The 15,225-nt window shown below is 42.1% G+C and overlaps 1 protein-coding gene across 5 annotated transcripts in view; it reads right to left on the minus strand.

Moving 5' to 3' along the window:
• SCUBE1 (signal peptide, CUB domain and EGF like domain containing 1) overlaps positions 1 to 15,225 on the minus strand; it is a 213,439-nt gene that overhangs the window by 11,944 nt on the left and 186,270 nt on the right. For 2 of the 5 annotated variants that reach the window (XM_075759970.1, XM_075759953.1), the window contains 6 exons: positions 11,552 to 11,674; positions 8,176 to 8,295; positions 6,586 to 6,678; positions 4,962 to 5,078; positions 2,454 to 2,591; positions 1,202 to 1,405 (listed from right to left, as the gene is read on the minus strand). In XM_075759970.1, the coding sequence (XP_075616085.1) occupies positions 1,202 to 1,405; positions 2,454 to 2,591; positions 4,962 to 5,078; positions 6,586 to 6,678; positions 8,176 to 8,295; positions 11,552 to 11,674 (795 nt within the window). Of the gene's footprint in view, positions 1 to 1,201; positions 1,406 to 2,453; positions 2,613 to 4,961; positions 5,079 to 6,585; positions 6,679 to 8,175; positions 8,296 to 11,551; positions 11,675 to 15,225 lie in introns of all 5 variants that reach the window. The other 3 variants (XM_075759944.1, XM_075759962.1, XM_075759979.1) reach the window with 2 other exon arrangements.

Genomic DNA, 15,225 nt, shown 5'->3' on the forward strand with positions numbered 1-15,225 from the left:
TCCTTCTATTGTTTAAGCTATTAAAAGGCATTGTACTGCACAGAGTGCTTATCAGACATAAGTTGTTAATAAAGCTGATGCAGTCTTAAGACAGTATATTGCAGTTTAATTAAAACAGTGGTGCATAACATGTGGGAAGTGATGCAAATGTTTAGGTTACACTAGGTGCATTTATGTGTTGGTTTTATGGCAGACGACTACAAAAAGTCTGTCTCCTGAGATCAGTTCTAGAGATTTCTCTGAGGGCAATGTATCCCATGTAATATTTTATGTCTCTTGACACTGAAATACCCTGATTGGAAAGCATTTTAAATACAGATATGAATACACATGCTTCTCTTGCTGCAACAGGGCGTTGAACGTTTTATTCTGCTGGATATAGGTAGTTAAAATGTATGGGTTTCTAGATGCTGACAGCAACAGTCTTTGGACACAGTTTCCAAATGCCGGTTCCCGCATGATGAAAACAGCCTCTGAACCATCTCATTAGAGGCACCTATCAGATCTGCACTTAACTATTTCTTTTTGCTTGTAAGTCACTTGGTCTCTAAAAGAAGCTGGAAAAATAGATAGGCTGAGTTTGCAAAGATGCCTCTCAGAGATTAGAAAGCATGCAGTGCTGAGAACTGCCATTCATAGGTTTACCCTAGCACCTTGCCCCCAGGAAAGCACTAGAACCTGATAACCTGGGAAAAGGCTTAAAGAAATCAGGTATTTTACATAAAGTTCAAATAGATTTCTATAGATTTTTTTTTTTATTGGACCTCTTGAGTGTTAAATATAAATATATTCATGGGTCATAGATTGTGGTGAGGCGAGTGAGAGAGGTGATACAAAACTAAATACACAGCACGTAGGCGAACACCATATTGTTGTTTTACAGAAGTATAATTATGTTTTCCTAAGATGCTGGGAGCAACTGGGAACTAATTGCCAACATTGCCTTGTGACAGGCCTTGGTACATACCAGCTGACAGCATGGGAATGCGTGCCCATATATGCTGCTTTGGTTTTCCTGCAATCAACTAATGAACTCCCTTCAAAGTCTTATGAACCGTGAGTGGCCCATGCACATATGCTGAGTAATATTGGTCTAAATTGTCTGTTATCTCATAGATTTCCTGCCTGGTTCACTAGGGACAAGATAATTTTGGATTGCTCGTTTTGGGGGATATGGCTGAACAGACTTGTTGGGACTTACCGCATTTTCCATCCTGCAGCACTTGCCCTGTACTGCAAGCTTCATGCCCTTCAGTAGCTTTAGCTGGCTTCTGAGCCACTTCATATTCTGTCCCAGAAAACTGAATGTAAAATTGCTGTTTATTAATAGATTTCCTCAATGTTTTGATTGCAGTTTGCAGCTTCTGCTCCATCCTTTTCCGAACACAGTCAATGTTACAGGTGTCTAGATGGGAAATGATAACAAAACTAGAAGCAATTGAGATTCATGTTTAAAAAGAGGTGCTTAACAAAAAGCTTAGCCTGCATCACACTATGACACCTCTGTTTGTTCCACTGTCTTCTCCAACACATTGTAGAAGCAGCTCACTGTATTCAAAATCAGGCCTTTTAAAGGGACAAGACAGCACACCGAGGTCCATCGAACTGAGTTTCAGAGTCTGTAAGTGTACCCTGAGTGCTGATATCTTATCTCTAGCATTAAGAAATCTGGTTATACTGAGTGCACAGGGAGAGGGCTGCAGAAAGCATCGATCCCACTGTGTTGTACTTCCAGATATGTGTTCAGTCTGCCACCACTAACCTTTCTGAATTTTGTCTGCCTGTGCTTTACTCAGTTGATTAGGAATTCTTCCCTGACCAAAATACCTGAGTGGCACAAAGAAAGGTGCTTTCTGGCACAATTACTGTTTGAATCACTTGGCTAGTGAGGTACCCCTCAGGGTTAAAAAACCTGCCTTCGAGGACTGATGTGTTTATATTCAGCCCACGTTTTCTTTGGCTGGATTTTATAGCATAATATTCCATCTTGTGAGTAACTTGAAGCAATTCTTTTTCTTCCTGAAGTTTGTTATGAAAACATGAATTTTCCAAATGTGTAATAAAATGTTTGATTCTCAGACTGAAGTTTCAGCAACTTACATTTTGGAGGATATTTTTATCGTCATTGTTGCAGAACTTCTACCCAATCATTACGTTCTCTGTGCATCAATTAGCACTTCTGCTGTTTAAAGAAATCAGACTAAATTAAAGTACATGACTTAACTCGAGGCTTCAAAGGAATTTTGCTGCAGGCTGAATCTTTGTTCCTTTGGCTTAATTTGATACCTGAATCCTTGCAATTAAATCTCTGAAACTTTGAGTTTGGAAAGGCTGTTCAATGAGGCTTGTGCTAAAAGGTTTGCATGGCAGCTTGGCAAAGTAGCAAAGAGATTCTAACAACACACTGAGGAACTGAATTCTGATTTCTCTCCACAGACAGATCTTTCACAAACCTGAGACTTCTTCTGACTTCATCTCCACTTCAAACTCTGCGGTGATATGGGATACTTCTTTTGATGGTGACTTGCGACCTCGGCGTTTTTTCTTGGAGGAATCGCACTTGAGATTCACAAAGGTCACCTGGCAGTTGTCTGTACAAGGGAATTGACCTCCTTTGCATAAGAGAAGCAACATAGAAAAGAAATCAAGTAGCAAAGTAGCAAGTGACAGGCTAATAAGCGATATCTGAGCTGGGTTATCATGAATGCAGTGACAGGCTTCCTAACATTTCACATGTGTGGTGTTAGACACCTCCTTCTCTGTGCAATTTTGGGTTTGCTCATTTTGCTAGTGAATGCAGGAGGCAAAAATACAGCGTGGTGATGCTCAGCTGCACGGTGGTACCTCTAATGCCTATAGCTGCATAAGGATTAGAAAGCTCTTTACAGAAATTAGTTAAGATCAGCAATACTACAGTCAGTCATTTGATGGTTAAACAAAGAGTCAATTTTCATAAATTCATGAGCGCAGCAGGCCTGGGTCTCTAGCAATGACAATCACCAGACATCAAAGGGTTTAAAAGCCTTTGATTGGGAGGTTATGACAATATATTGGAAGGCTTTATCTGAGGGGAAATCACAGAAGCATAGAATCATTTTGGTTGGAAAAGACCTTTAAGATCATCAAGTCTAACTGTTGACCTAGCACTGCCAAGTCCACCACTAAACCACGTCCCTAAGCGCCACATCTACACATCTTTTAAATACCTCCAGGGCTGGTGACTCAACCACTTCCCTGGGCAGCCTGGTCCAATGTCTGACAACCCTTTTGGTGAAGAAATTTTGGCTAATATCCAACGTAAACCTCCCCTGGAGCAACTTGAGGCTGTTTGCTCTTGTCCTATCTCAAGCCAAAGGAACTGAATTGCCCTTGTCAGTTATGTGTAATCAACTGAGAAAAGCCACAACCTGTTGGGACACAATCACATAAGCATACTCTCCCTATATAAAGAAATCTATGCAAAAAGCATCCTTTTTGTGATAGGTGCTGAACCTTCCAGGTCAGGGAGAAATTTCTAGCACTCAAGCCACCAGAAGGATTTCATTCCAAGTGTGTGGTTGTATGATATAATCTTACTGTTAGACCCAGGAGTTCAGATGACATAAACACAAAGCAAACAAAGGACAAGGAAATGCATCCACAAAATACATTCCCATGGTGACTGTATGGACCAAAAAAAACAAACAAAAAAAATCAACTTCTATGATTTTAAGAATGAGTCTGATAATCACATCTTATTAAAAGACGACAATACATAAGGACAAGGTAAGCATCTTGACAACTGAGACTTGTTTTAAGCCAATACTTGGAAAATTAGAGAGATAAATGTCTAGATTGCAGGGTAAAGATAAAATACGAGTCTGAATTTTAAAAATAAAATCTTTAAACCATTAGTATTTTTTTAGGATAGCTATTTTTACTCTTCTCTGTTCAGGGCTCATACATGACTCCTCACTCACTAGCAAAAGTGGTGGTAAGGCAGATTCACAACAGAGAATATATCACCAGTAGACCTTTGCTGTAAGCTGCTGAGTTGCTTTAAGCAACAACATGAGCTGTTGCAATGTCACCAATACTTTGTATTAAAATACAGAAAATTTCAAGTTTCTATTAAGTTTAAATGAACTCCAAATATTTTAAGCTGTGGAAATGCACAGCAATAACACCCAAACACTCTTTAATTGTCTCTGTCACGATATCAAGGGGATGCAGGACAAGAAATCAATGTCACGAAGATCTGTTAAAATATATCTCCCTTTTAAAATCACGTTTTTGTTCAATTTTAAAAGCAATGTTCAAAACCAGTAATAATAAAAACACGTACCTAGTCATACCAAGTTTTAAAAACATTTGATTACTTCGATTCAGCCTGACACAAACTTTTTCATTTCAGATTTTTGGTAGTTATGTCTAAATCTTCTAAATATTTTTTCTGACAACATAACTACTCACTCCAACAAAACAAAAGACCTAAGCCTGTGTAGCATCAGATTTTGATTATAACTTCCCCACTTAGGCGTTGTCTTTGCTGCAGCAATGGGATCTTAATCCAGCATAGAGCTAATAAATAATAGCTTTTGTTTTCTTTTATAAACCTCATTTGGGAAAACTAAACCAAACCAAACCGACATTGTTTCATGTAACTTTGCACTGGTCATAGCTTTTTGTCTCCGGATATTTCTGCCATTGCCAATGCCAGAAGAAGGATCAGCTTAATTCCAAACTCATGTGCTCTGGAACAAAGATTTTTCAAAGCAACTGGTGACATTTCAGCACTGTTAGATCCAAACCCAAGGCACTGTTAAGCTAGAGTGTAAACCTTGGCCTGAACTTAAATTCAGATCCAAATATGAAAACCATTATTCTTGTTTCTGTCTGTAGTGCGGAAACAAAATATGCAAACAAGCAAGCAAAGAAATAAAAACTAGAATGCTGTTAACATGTTAGAAAAAACCACATACCTATACCAGCTTGCTTCCCAGAGTCTTTCATTTTTTCTTTGCTGCGAGGCCGTAAATGGCACTTTGCGTCTTTAATTTTAAAACGAGCTTTCTGCTTGATTGGAGGCGCTAATGAATCTGTTGATGTAAAGTAAAAAAGCTATCATTTGGGATGCAGATGAAATGAAGTCTGAAACTTATTTTTAAAAACAGACTCAAAAGTCTTCCTGAAACACAGAAAAGAGACAGCCCAAGAGTTATACACCTTGTACAAGAGGATCCATTTCCTAAGTTCATATTTTCACATAAGCACTTACTCTTGAGCCCATAAAGATCAATGAATTGCTAGTATCACACATTCTCCGCACATAACGCTTCCCCTCGACCAGGCCTGCACATCTTGGTGGAAAATTTGTGTGAATGTGTCTCTCACGATGAAAAAGTTTAATTCCTACCTTTTTTCCCCTGACTCTTTTGTCTGTGACTTGCCATGTTACTTGGCTGTAGTTCTGCTCTCGCTAATGCCAACTAGGAGTAAGATTAATTTAGTGGAGCTACACTATTGGCAGTTAAAAACCATCCAAAGGAAATGTCTTTTTTTCACTGCGGTCTGTGGCTTGCAAGCTTTATTCTTCAGCTTCAAATCCAAGCCAGTTATTGTCTTGTGACTTTAAAGGCTGATATAGAGCCATGCCCTGCTTAGAAAACGTAGCTGCTGGCTGACGTCCTCACAAAGCCTACGGGACCCAGGGCAGGCGGAGGGTGGTCGCAGTTAGTGCTGCAAGGTGGGTCCCTCTTTCCTCAGCAGGGCCTTGCCGAACCACGACTATAGAGGTAGCCTGCCCCTGTGCCACAGGCAGCCACGTCTGCTGCCGTGTTACCTCACCCCACAGCGTCGTACCTCCTAACGTGTTCCAAATATATAAGAAATATGTGGTTAGAGAGTTGGCAAATCAGAGAGAAGTACAGCAGGTAATGGTACGTAAAGCGGGCTGACACTTCCCACTGCTGGATGCTGTTTCAGCTGCTTCTAATTTTGCCAGACTTCAACCATTTTGAGCTGAACTTTTTTTATGCCGAGTATCAGCTTTAAGACCCATTTTGAAATGTTACTGCAAAAATAATCCAGCCATTCCTGAGAACAAGATGAATGAAACACAGTATGTGCTCATAAAAGTCTCATAACCTTTTTATCGGGAATGCCCAGTAGGAGGATCTGTGCTCCCAAGGATGGGCTTTGCAGCTGAGGGCTGGGACCCATCGTAGCCTTCTGCTCTTGTGCTACTGACGGGCCCCTCTGGCTCACTTCCACGTCTGGGAAGAAAGGCCATTTTGATACACTGGCTATTGCCTTACTGGACTAGGCAAAGTAAATTATTCTAAATAATCTGAATATAACTCAAACCTCCACCGCTCCTGCACTGACCTACCAACACAATGCCACACTGGGGGGCAACTATGCACACTCCAGCCCTCAAGGAGGGGCTGCAGAAAAGCCAGCATGCGCATGATGAGCCACGGGCTACCTTCATTCTGGCCTCGCGTTAACTTGAGAGCTGTACATCTCGCAGCTCCCAAATGGTCTGGGGCGCCTCCACCACCTACCTCCTAGACGCCAAGGCCCCGGGCGAGCAGGAGCACCTACCTGCGCAGCTGGGGAGGGTCGCATTGCGTTTCTGCTGAGCCTTGCCTTGCTGGACGGGAATGCCACAGGTCACCGTGTAGCTGTTCTCCGAATCTGCGGGGCAGAAAGTAGAGTCAGCGCTGTGGCAACAGCCTCACAAAGCATCTGCTCCCCTCGTCACCCCCAGCTTGAACAAACTTATTAATACTGCTAAATAAGGAGACGTTTTAAGTGCTGAACTTGGATTTTAAATGGCTAAAATAGCTTGTCAAAGGCTATGGCTTCACAGAGTTGACTACAAGTTTTGTTTCTTCCAGCACTGAAATGTTAAATTTTATAAACAATTTGGCATGAGGTTAGCTGTCAATAATTCTATGGTGCACAAGTAGAAAATATTTTGTGTTTATCCATGGCAGAGTCCTTGCGCTTTGATCATCTCTATAATATAAAAAAATGAACCATGTACTTTCATAATAATTTTAGCTTCAGACTCTGACAGAATTTATTGGCAGAAACAAAAACTAACACAGAACCCTAATAGGGTTTACATACTGCACAGATAAAACTGGGTATCGGTGCATACAAAGTAGATAAATGCATAGTTCCAGTAATCTCTGCTAAACTGAAAAGAAAGTGAACAGCTCTACCGCATATAATGCCAGGGCTAATGTGAGAAGTAGAGACGCTCTCGTGGAAAATAATCCTGTGTCAGAACCAGAACCTATAAGAAAAAGCAATAGCAATCCCCCCCGCCCCACCTGCCCTGCAAGATTGTGTAGATGACAATTACCTGTAGCAAATGAAATGCCTGAGCTTCTCTAAATAACACTCAGCTGAACTATTACCAGCAAAATTTATTAAAACCCAGCCACTGCAGTAACTAATAGGGAGAGATCCTTTTTGCCGTACAGCCTTCTGAGACTGAGATTTAGTTGTATCCATTTTGTATGAGACAGTAAGACAGGTTTAAAGCTGTTGCTAGGTCATCCTTTGCTCCGCAGTGCCCTGGGCTGAGCTGATGGAAGTTTTATGCTACCCTGGCTGGCGTGGGAGCTTGATCGTGTCCCGTGGCAGCCACAGCATCGAATCTCCCAGGGTGTCCCACCTGTCCTTTCCTGCCCCCGCCTCAGACTGTTCCTCTCAGGGACACCCTCCGCTTTGGGAATCGCTTCTGCTTCTGCTCAGTCACACAATTACAGAGTATTTCAGGCTGTGAGTCCATCATTTTAAGCAGAAGGTACTAAAAATTAGCAGGAATTCACTGAAATCAATTTAATTTTTTCCCCTCGCTTTCGACATAGAAATTCAATATATTAAAAAAATTTTTTTTGCACCATCCTGGTTAAGGTAAACATGTGTCTCAAGTTTTTGTTAGAATTTCCCCACTCCCGCAAATGACACCTCAAATTAAACAACAAAGAGCCAAACCTCTAATGTAACTGACAATCTGGTATTTAGTGATGTACATGTCTGGCCTAATTAATTTATAATGATGGTTTTGCTCATTTGTTGTCCGTAACAAAGACTGAATGCAAGAATCATGAATAAGTTAGCAGGGAAAAATCATCAAGTCATATTCTAGACTTAGGAGGACAAATACTTTGTACAAACCTGGAACAAAAAGAGTATTGGATGGGCATGACAGGAAGCAGCTCTCTACGCCTCCTGTCTTACTACACACTAGCTGAGCCTTGGGAGCTGGTTTGGCATTTGGGAGACATTTCACCATCTCTGAGGAGAAAAAAACAAAAGAGAAATTAAAAAAAAAAATCAGATGCTGCCCAACCCAGAACCTTGTGCATCCACTTGCATACAGCGGGGAGGAAAGGTAGAAGCGGCAGCAAAGCAAAATCACAGGCCCAGGCATTTCTGAAATAAGCACATATTAGTGAGAGAGGACCTGGATCTTGAGCTTGGACTTGAAAATGAAACTCCTTCACATTTTTAGACCTAAACTCTAGATCAGTCTTTCCTTCCTGTCCTCCACTTTGGGACTGTTCACATCCAGACCTGCACTCTGGAAGGCAGGTTCTCTAATTATGAGCACAATTCTCTGTGCACATCTTGATCTCAGAAGCAACAGGTAATACTAATGACCTGAGACATCCTCTCCCCGCTTTTGGAGGCACAGCTCTCTGGTTTAACAGGCCAACACCACAACCTCACAAAGATCTGTTTATTTAGATGACCACTAAAATGGTATTTTCCACTTCCCACTCTCTCACAGACTTTTTATTTTAGCTCCATGCTCTAGCTTCCAGAAATAGAAAATTCCCCAGCCAGGCAGGCAGAGGTGAGGCAGGACATGCTGGGATGGAGCTGGATAGTCCCACCGGTCCTTTCCGCCGCTGCTGAAACGCCCCAAGCAGTGCTAGAAAGGACACTGTGACACATAGACATCAGCCATTTCTCATCAGCACCCATCGCCTGAGGCACACTGCAGCTCGTGTGATGAAAATATCCAGCTTCTCCTCTTGGCTTTGTGGCAGGATGAAGATGGGGTATCCTGCAGGTCTCACAAACTGCTCTGGTTTGTGATTTAGCTGGAACTACATGAAGTTGTTATGAATTGTTGGACCAGTCTCTGTGCTTCACCCTGAGATGATGGTATGCCACTGATAATTATAATCCTGCATTTACTTTTATTTGACATCTTTAGGGACTGAAGTGTTACTCAACTACATTTTTCTCCACACAAACGAGGAGGTTCGTTCTTGGCTGCAGCCGGCAGGTGCCATCGCTCCCCACTTCCCTCCTTTCCCCCAGAGATTTCACTTCTGCACCAACTGCTGGCCAAGTGCAGCTGGGCACCTCTGCAAGCAGCTGCGTCACACTGCATCAGCTGGTTAAATCCCAGCCAGGTGTCTGTTGAGCGGTTCTTGCTTCAGCCCCGTACAAACGCCTGTTCACGTACATCTGCTTTTTCTGCAACTGTTCCTTGCTACTCTTCCAAAGATGGACTTGGCTGACTCTTGTTTTGCTCATGGCTGATTGTGCTACTGCAAATGTCATTTTTCCTACCTGTCAGCTCACCACTGAACCACACCAAGGTAGGGGGCAGATCAGAGCTGCAGCAGCCAGACTGGTTTGGGTCCTCCTGGGTTTGGGAAGAGCCCAGTAAAACTGGGATGAAACAGGGCAATTCAAATGTGGTAGCTGGAATGAGCCTTGCCTGGCTTGGCTTGAGTGCGGAGCAAGGGTCCCAGCAGCCACCAGCTGGTTTGCGTTCCTGGCCTCACTGCTGGTTAAACATAAATATATACAAGTCCCTTAAACATGCCTGATGTTCACATCTCAAATATGGGAATAATCATCCTCCACTTACCTCCCCCCCAAGGTCTTTTATGTTGGTTTGGTGAGGTTTTTACAGAAATTATTTCTTTGGACTGAGGAGACAACACAAGCGCAAAGAGTTGTTACTGAGCAAAAGAGGATTTTGTTACTGCAAATGTCTCCAAATCATGTGGCATTCAGGACCACTAAATATAATTCTCCTCCTTTTTATTATGCTTTTATAACAATGTAGAATGCAGTTTCCTCTAAACAATGTTGGTAACAAAGGCAGGCGATCAGCAGGGAGATGACACTCATTTTAAGCCTCATTAAATTCATCAAACAAAACAGCATATATCAATAAAGAAGCATGATCTATTTTCCATCTTCCAACTGAGTATTACAAATAATGAAGAGAAATTTACAGCTAGGAAAATATTTTCAATACAGACCCTTACGATGGGAACAGCATTCTTAGTAGGTTGAGAGGAAACACAGCACAAAACTCCTGTGGTCTAAACCCTATACCAGACCTCAAAATATTTTAGTCCCTGCTGTTAATTTACAAACTCCTTTCCAGAGAACTAACTGGTACATTGCAAGGGAGACCTGGTAGATAACTGAAAAAAGAGAGTTAACCATTCCTTACTCCTACAGTACTTAGTTGTCTCTATAGCAGGTAGAGGTAATATAGGTAAAGGTAAGCAGGAAAAATGAATTACTTAGTTGTGGTTGAGAAGAAAGTCAGTGGCAACGGCTGAAACCAAACTTGAGATACTCCCCTGCCACTTGATCATGCAAGAGGCAAGTGTGGTGCTCTCTACTCCAGACTATGGTGCTTTCCCTCAACATGTGCAGAGATTCCCTTAAGTAAGGCCTCCCCATTTCTTCTTCTGTCTTGCTCCCAGTAAGGTATTAGGCATCAGCCTCAAATATATCTATGAGAAGTTATTAGTGGTTAAAAAAACCCCAATCCAAACAAAAACCCCACAACCTAAATTTGACTATGAAAGACCTAAGGTATGCCATTCCCATTAAAAACATGAAAATGGAATTAAAATCTGACAGAAGATACCTTGAATGGCTGTAGCCATGGCCAAGATTTGCTGCGCTTCAAATAAGAACCCAGAAAAAAGGTCATCTACTTGGAGGATACAGAAATTCAGATCTGCCGCAACATAAGCAGCAAGTGCCATAATTTTAGTGGTCTCAGGATTTGTGCTCATTGCAATTAATAGTTTTGACACAGATAGCAGCAGGATTCCTTTGGAGATAACTTGAAAAATTGGGGTATGGTGCTGTGAATGTAGATATTAACCTGAATACCATGTCCTACTTGTAAACAGGTAAATATTTTGAATATTCTAAATTAGTCTTAGAAGGAAATAGAGTTATAGCTGAGGTCAGAGAGATGGACAAAGGACAAAAGTATAAAAACCATAAAATAAGACAAGTTAGACTTGTGTGAATGGACTTGTAAAATAAAAAAAAAAATCCAAATAAAATCCAACATATTGCCCATTCTCTAATCCACCTGCAGTTATACCCTAGCCCATGGACCCCCATAGGATCAGGTGTTATCTGAGTTTATAAAATGACTTTGGGGATCTATAATGTGAAAACGCAGCATCCCTCAGACAAAACCATGGGCTTTCCCATGCTCCTGGAGAACAGGAGCATCACCATCACCTCTGAGTCAGCTTCCCGCACTTACCAACGCAGTCCTTTTTATTCCAGTGCAGTTTCTTTCCAGGTGGACAGACACACTCATAGCTCCCCATTGTATTAAGACACCCATAGTCACAGCTACCATTGCTGATGCTGCATTCATCGATATCTGAAAATGTAATTAAAGTTGAGAAGAGTATTAACCATACATGCACGTGTATAATGTGCATTAACACATTCTGTGTGTAAGGATAGTTGTTTCTACTGTATCTTTTATATTTAAGTCTATATAAACACGTATAAATGCAGCTAGTATGTCAAACAATTTTAGTGCATATTGCATGTATTTGTCCTTAGACACATGTATAGCTCCTACACTTTCAAGGATTTATGCCTATGATGATACAATTTACTTGCCAGGACTAGTTATACTGAAATTCTTGGAAGTACTCACAGGATACAAAACACGCTCGAAAGTCTTTGCAGCATCTGGACAATAAAGTATATTGCATTATATGGAAAAATGTCAAAGGCATAAACATCTGCGAGATCAGATCACTTTTGCATAACAGGAAGATAAATTCTCCATAGCGATTCACAGCGTTTGCTTTTAGAAATGATTCAGATGAAGGAGGAAACAATCTATTTGATAGGAACCTAGCAGCTGAAGTGTAGTTTATTTAGTCTTCTACTCAAATAAAAATGGAAAGTAAAAGCTTACAAAAAGGCAAAGCAATTACCAGACATGTTATCACTGATATTCCATATAAAATCTTTCAACTTTTGATATGTTAGAAAAGCATTTAGTCAGTATGAGGTGCATCCTTTTTAGTCCATGTAATCAGCATACGTGTGCCGACACAGTTGATCTCTCATCTCCTCTCATCCCAGCACCAGAAAGGAAGTTTTTCCACCATGCCTAACAGGAGCGGTGCTGCCGTGTACTCACCTCGGGATCACGCTTGGGCGCATTTGGGACACTGGGTGTCACAGGCCAAAATTGTCACAGGGCACCAGTGAACCATCAGTTGCACATTGCTGCTCCAGACTCTCTAATTTACTAGTACAGCCATAACCTAAAAGTCCTTGTTCTGAACCACAGCCCCATTATTTTAGGGGCTGCACTAACCTCAACAACAAGTGGTTTCTGCCCTTTGAACACAGCTGCCCATCTGCTTGCTAAAACAGTAGCATTACTGTAACAGAGCTTTACAAGGCACGCAGGTCGTGCCATTTGACAGAGGCTCAAATGAGCTGGAATGACACCAAATCAACAGGAAATACACTGGATTGCTAATACTCCGGCTTAATGATAGGCCTCAAAACGTAACTGCAGAAGGAAAATTGTCACTTCATTTGTTTCTAAGGGCGGTCTGGCCATAACGGCTCACAGGCTGAGTGTCTCGCTGCCTTTCCAAACCGCACCTGAGCCCAGGCTCAAACTCCGATTGCCAAGTGCTTGGCACCACGTGAACCCACAGGTTTGCAGGAACACAGTCTGAGTTCGAGCCAGTTCTCCCCAGGTCCCTGTTTTGGAGCCCAGTGACCCCACCTGAAGCCAGAGTGGGAGGTACAGGTAGGAGACGGGGCTGATGCGGGACTGGGCTCAGGCACGCACTTCGGCCCTGCACGGGTTCACAAACGCAGGCTCACACACTTAGCCAAGTTCTCCTCTGGCACCTTGGGGCACTTGATGGGAACATGCGAGTATTTACTGGGGCAGCTGCTGGAACCCAGAAACAGCTTGCTTTTTCTGATGCAAGACTTTAGCCTGCGCGGTTAAGCAAAAATCTAGAAAACGAGGAGTACACGCATAAAAGAAACTGAGAAAGACACCCTAATATGACAGGCATGTTTCTAGACAACATTATGATTTTTGGGTCAGAGTCAGGATTTCTGGGGCTTCTGGCCAGCAGTTCCAAGAACTGACTAGGAAGATAGTCCCAGAAAAAACTTTTTTTCTGGGAAATTTTATACATAGTGGTCAAGCTTACGCTGAGTGGGATCTACTTGTGAACCCATACTTTAAAACACACCCTTAGTCCACAGTGCTCCTGCCACCGAGCTCTGGCCCAACTGTTCAAACCCGAGCTCTTGTTCTCAAGCACCTTGGCCAAGAACCAAGCTCCTGAAGCAGCAGCCAAATTCCCAAAGGTGTTCAATGGTCCTGCAGGTTCTACTGACTTTCCTGAGGTCACTGAATGAGCCAATACATACTGTGAGTGGGGCTTTACATGAACAGGTGGTGCAAGCGCTAGCACTGTCCTTCTAAAAGATTCCCTTATGACACATGACTTATTACAAGAGATGCCGTGAAAAGGATCCCAGAGAGCGAGCAACAAGGGTTGCCCCTCACCATGGAAGGCCCAGAACAAGGACATCACTATGTGGTTTATTAATTACTAGTAGAGGTGAAGCAAGAAGGAGAGAAAGCTTACTAAGAGGCAAGCTTGCACCAAATCTTTTTGAAAGTTCTCATTATTTCTCCCTAGTTTTGACTTCTGCTCAGTGCCACATGGATGGCAGCCCGGGTAAGTTATTTGTTCCACTGAAAACATCACGCTCCAGGGGCTGACCAAAACTAATGATAGGCCTGAGCCGGAAAGCTCAGGGTCTGGGCAGGTCTGGATTCAGAGCTATGATTTTAGATCTGCCCATTATGGAAGAAAGCAGGAGGTTTGGATCTGGTTATGTTCTTGCCCAAAGTTCAGCACTGAGTATTTCCAGTTAGAGTTTTGGTCCTACTTCAGTCTTATTTAAAAGACTGAGGCTGAAGATTATTTAAAGACTGAGGCTGAACCCCAAACTTTGAAGCTTTTCCTAAATTACTACATATATTAGGTCATTAAGGAATTAACAGTGAAACTGAAGATCAGTCTCTTCACACCCCACATTGCATAGGACCCCAAAACTTTCAGACTCTGATTTTGCTTTCAGAACTGCTCTCACGTGGAGTCTTTGTCCAAACTCTTTCCTTAGACGGACTCTTATTTCTCCTCCTGCCTGCCTCTACTATACAGTGAATTCATTTGTTCCTTATCCTGCCCTATGCAAGGGATACCAGCGTAGACCTCCTACACCTTTCTCCCAAGGAGAAGCCAGGCAGAGACATCAGTACCAGTGCCTCATGTTAACCCTACAAAATCAGGTGAACTCAGCACTCGGACAGAAGCAAGGGGCTAGCATCTGCTTCTGCTACATCAGTTTGCATGGCACAAACCGAAGTACATGGGAACGGAAACAACACGAGCCTTTAACTGCATCTTTTTGGCTCAGTCTGTAGCACGATTTAATTAAGAAATGCATAGAGGACAACTCTTGCATATAATATGTACCACACTGCCTGCACCATGCATGAAGAGCCATTAGGGCCCAAAGCTGTCCTCAGCAATTCCTCTAGCATGCTTTCCCTCCGCTGAGTCTGACTCTGATCAGAACCTGGCCTGAATACACAGCTTTTGTGGATTTAAAGTAAGGCCTTGTTTATGGTATGATGCAAGCTTTACCTAGTTTGTATCTTCAATAATTTGAATAATTAAATAATTAACTATTAACTGTCTTTTAACTAAACCAAACCATGTAGTTTTACATTTAAAAATAGCATGGAGAGTTTCTTTTGTGCCAGTATTTTCTAACAATTAATTTTGATTCAGGGCTTTCAGGTTTTATTATAATTTTATCTTTTCACTTTTGCTTGTGTAATGCTGGCCTGATTGGTTA

This window comes from Balearica regulorum, chromosome 1, assembly GCF_011004875.1.
Source record: "Balearica regulorum gibbericeps isolate bBalReg1 chromosome 1, bBalReg1.pri, whole genome shotgun sequence".
NCBI classification, from domain to species: domain Eukaryota; kingdom Metazoa; phylum Chordata; class Aves; order Gruiformes; family Gruidae; genus Balearica; species Balearica regulorum.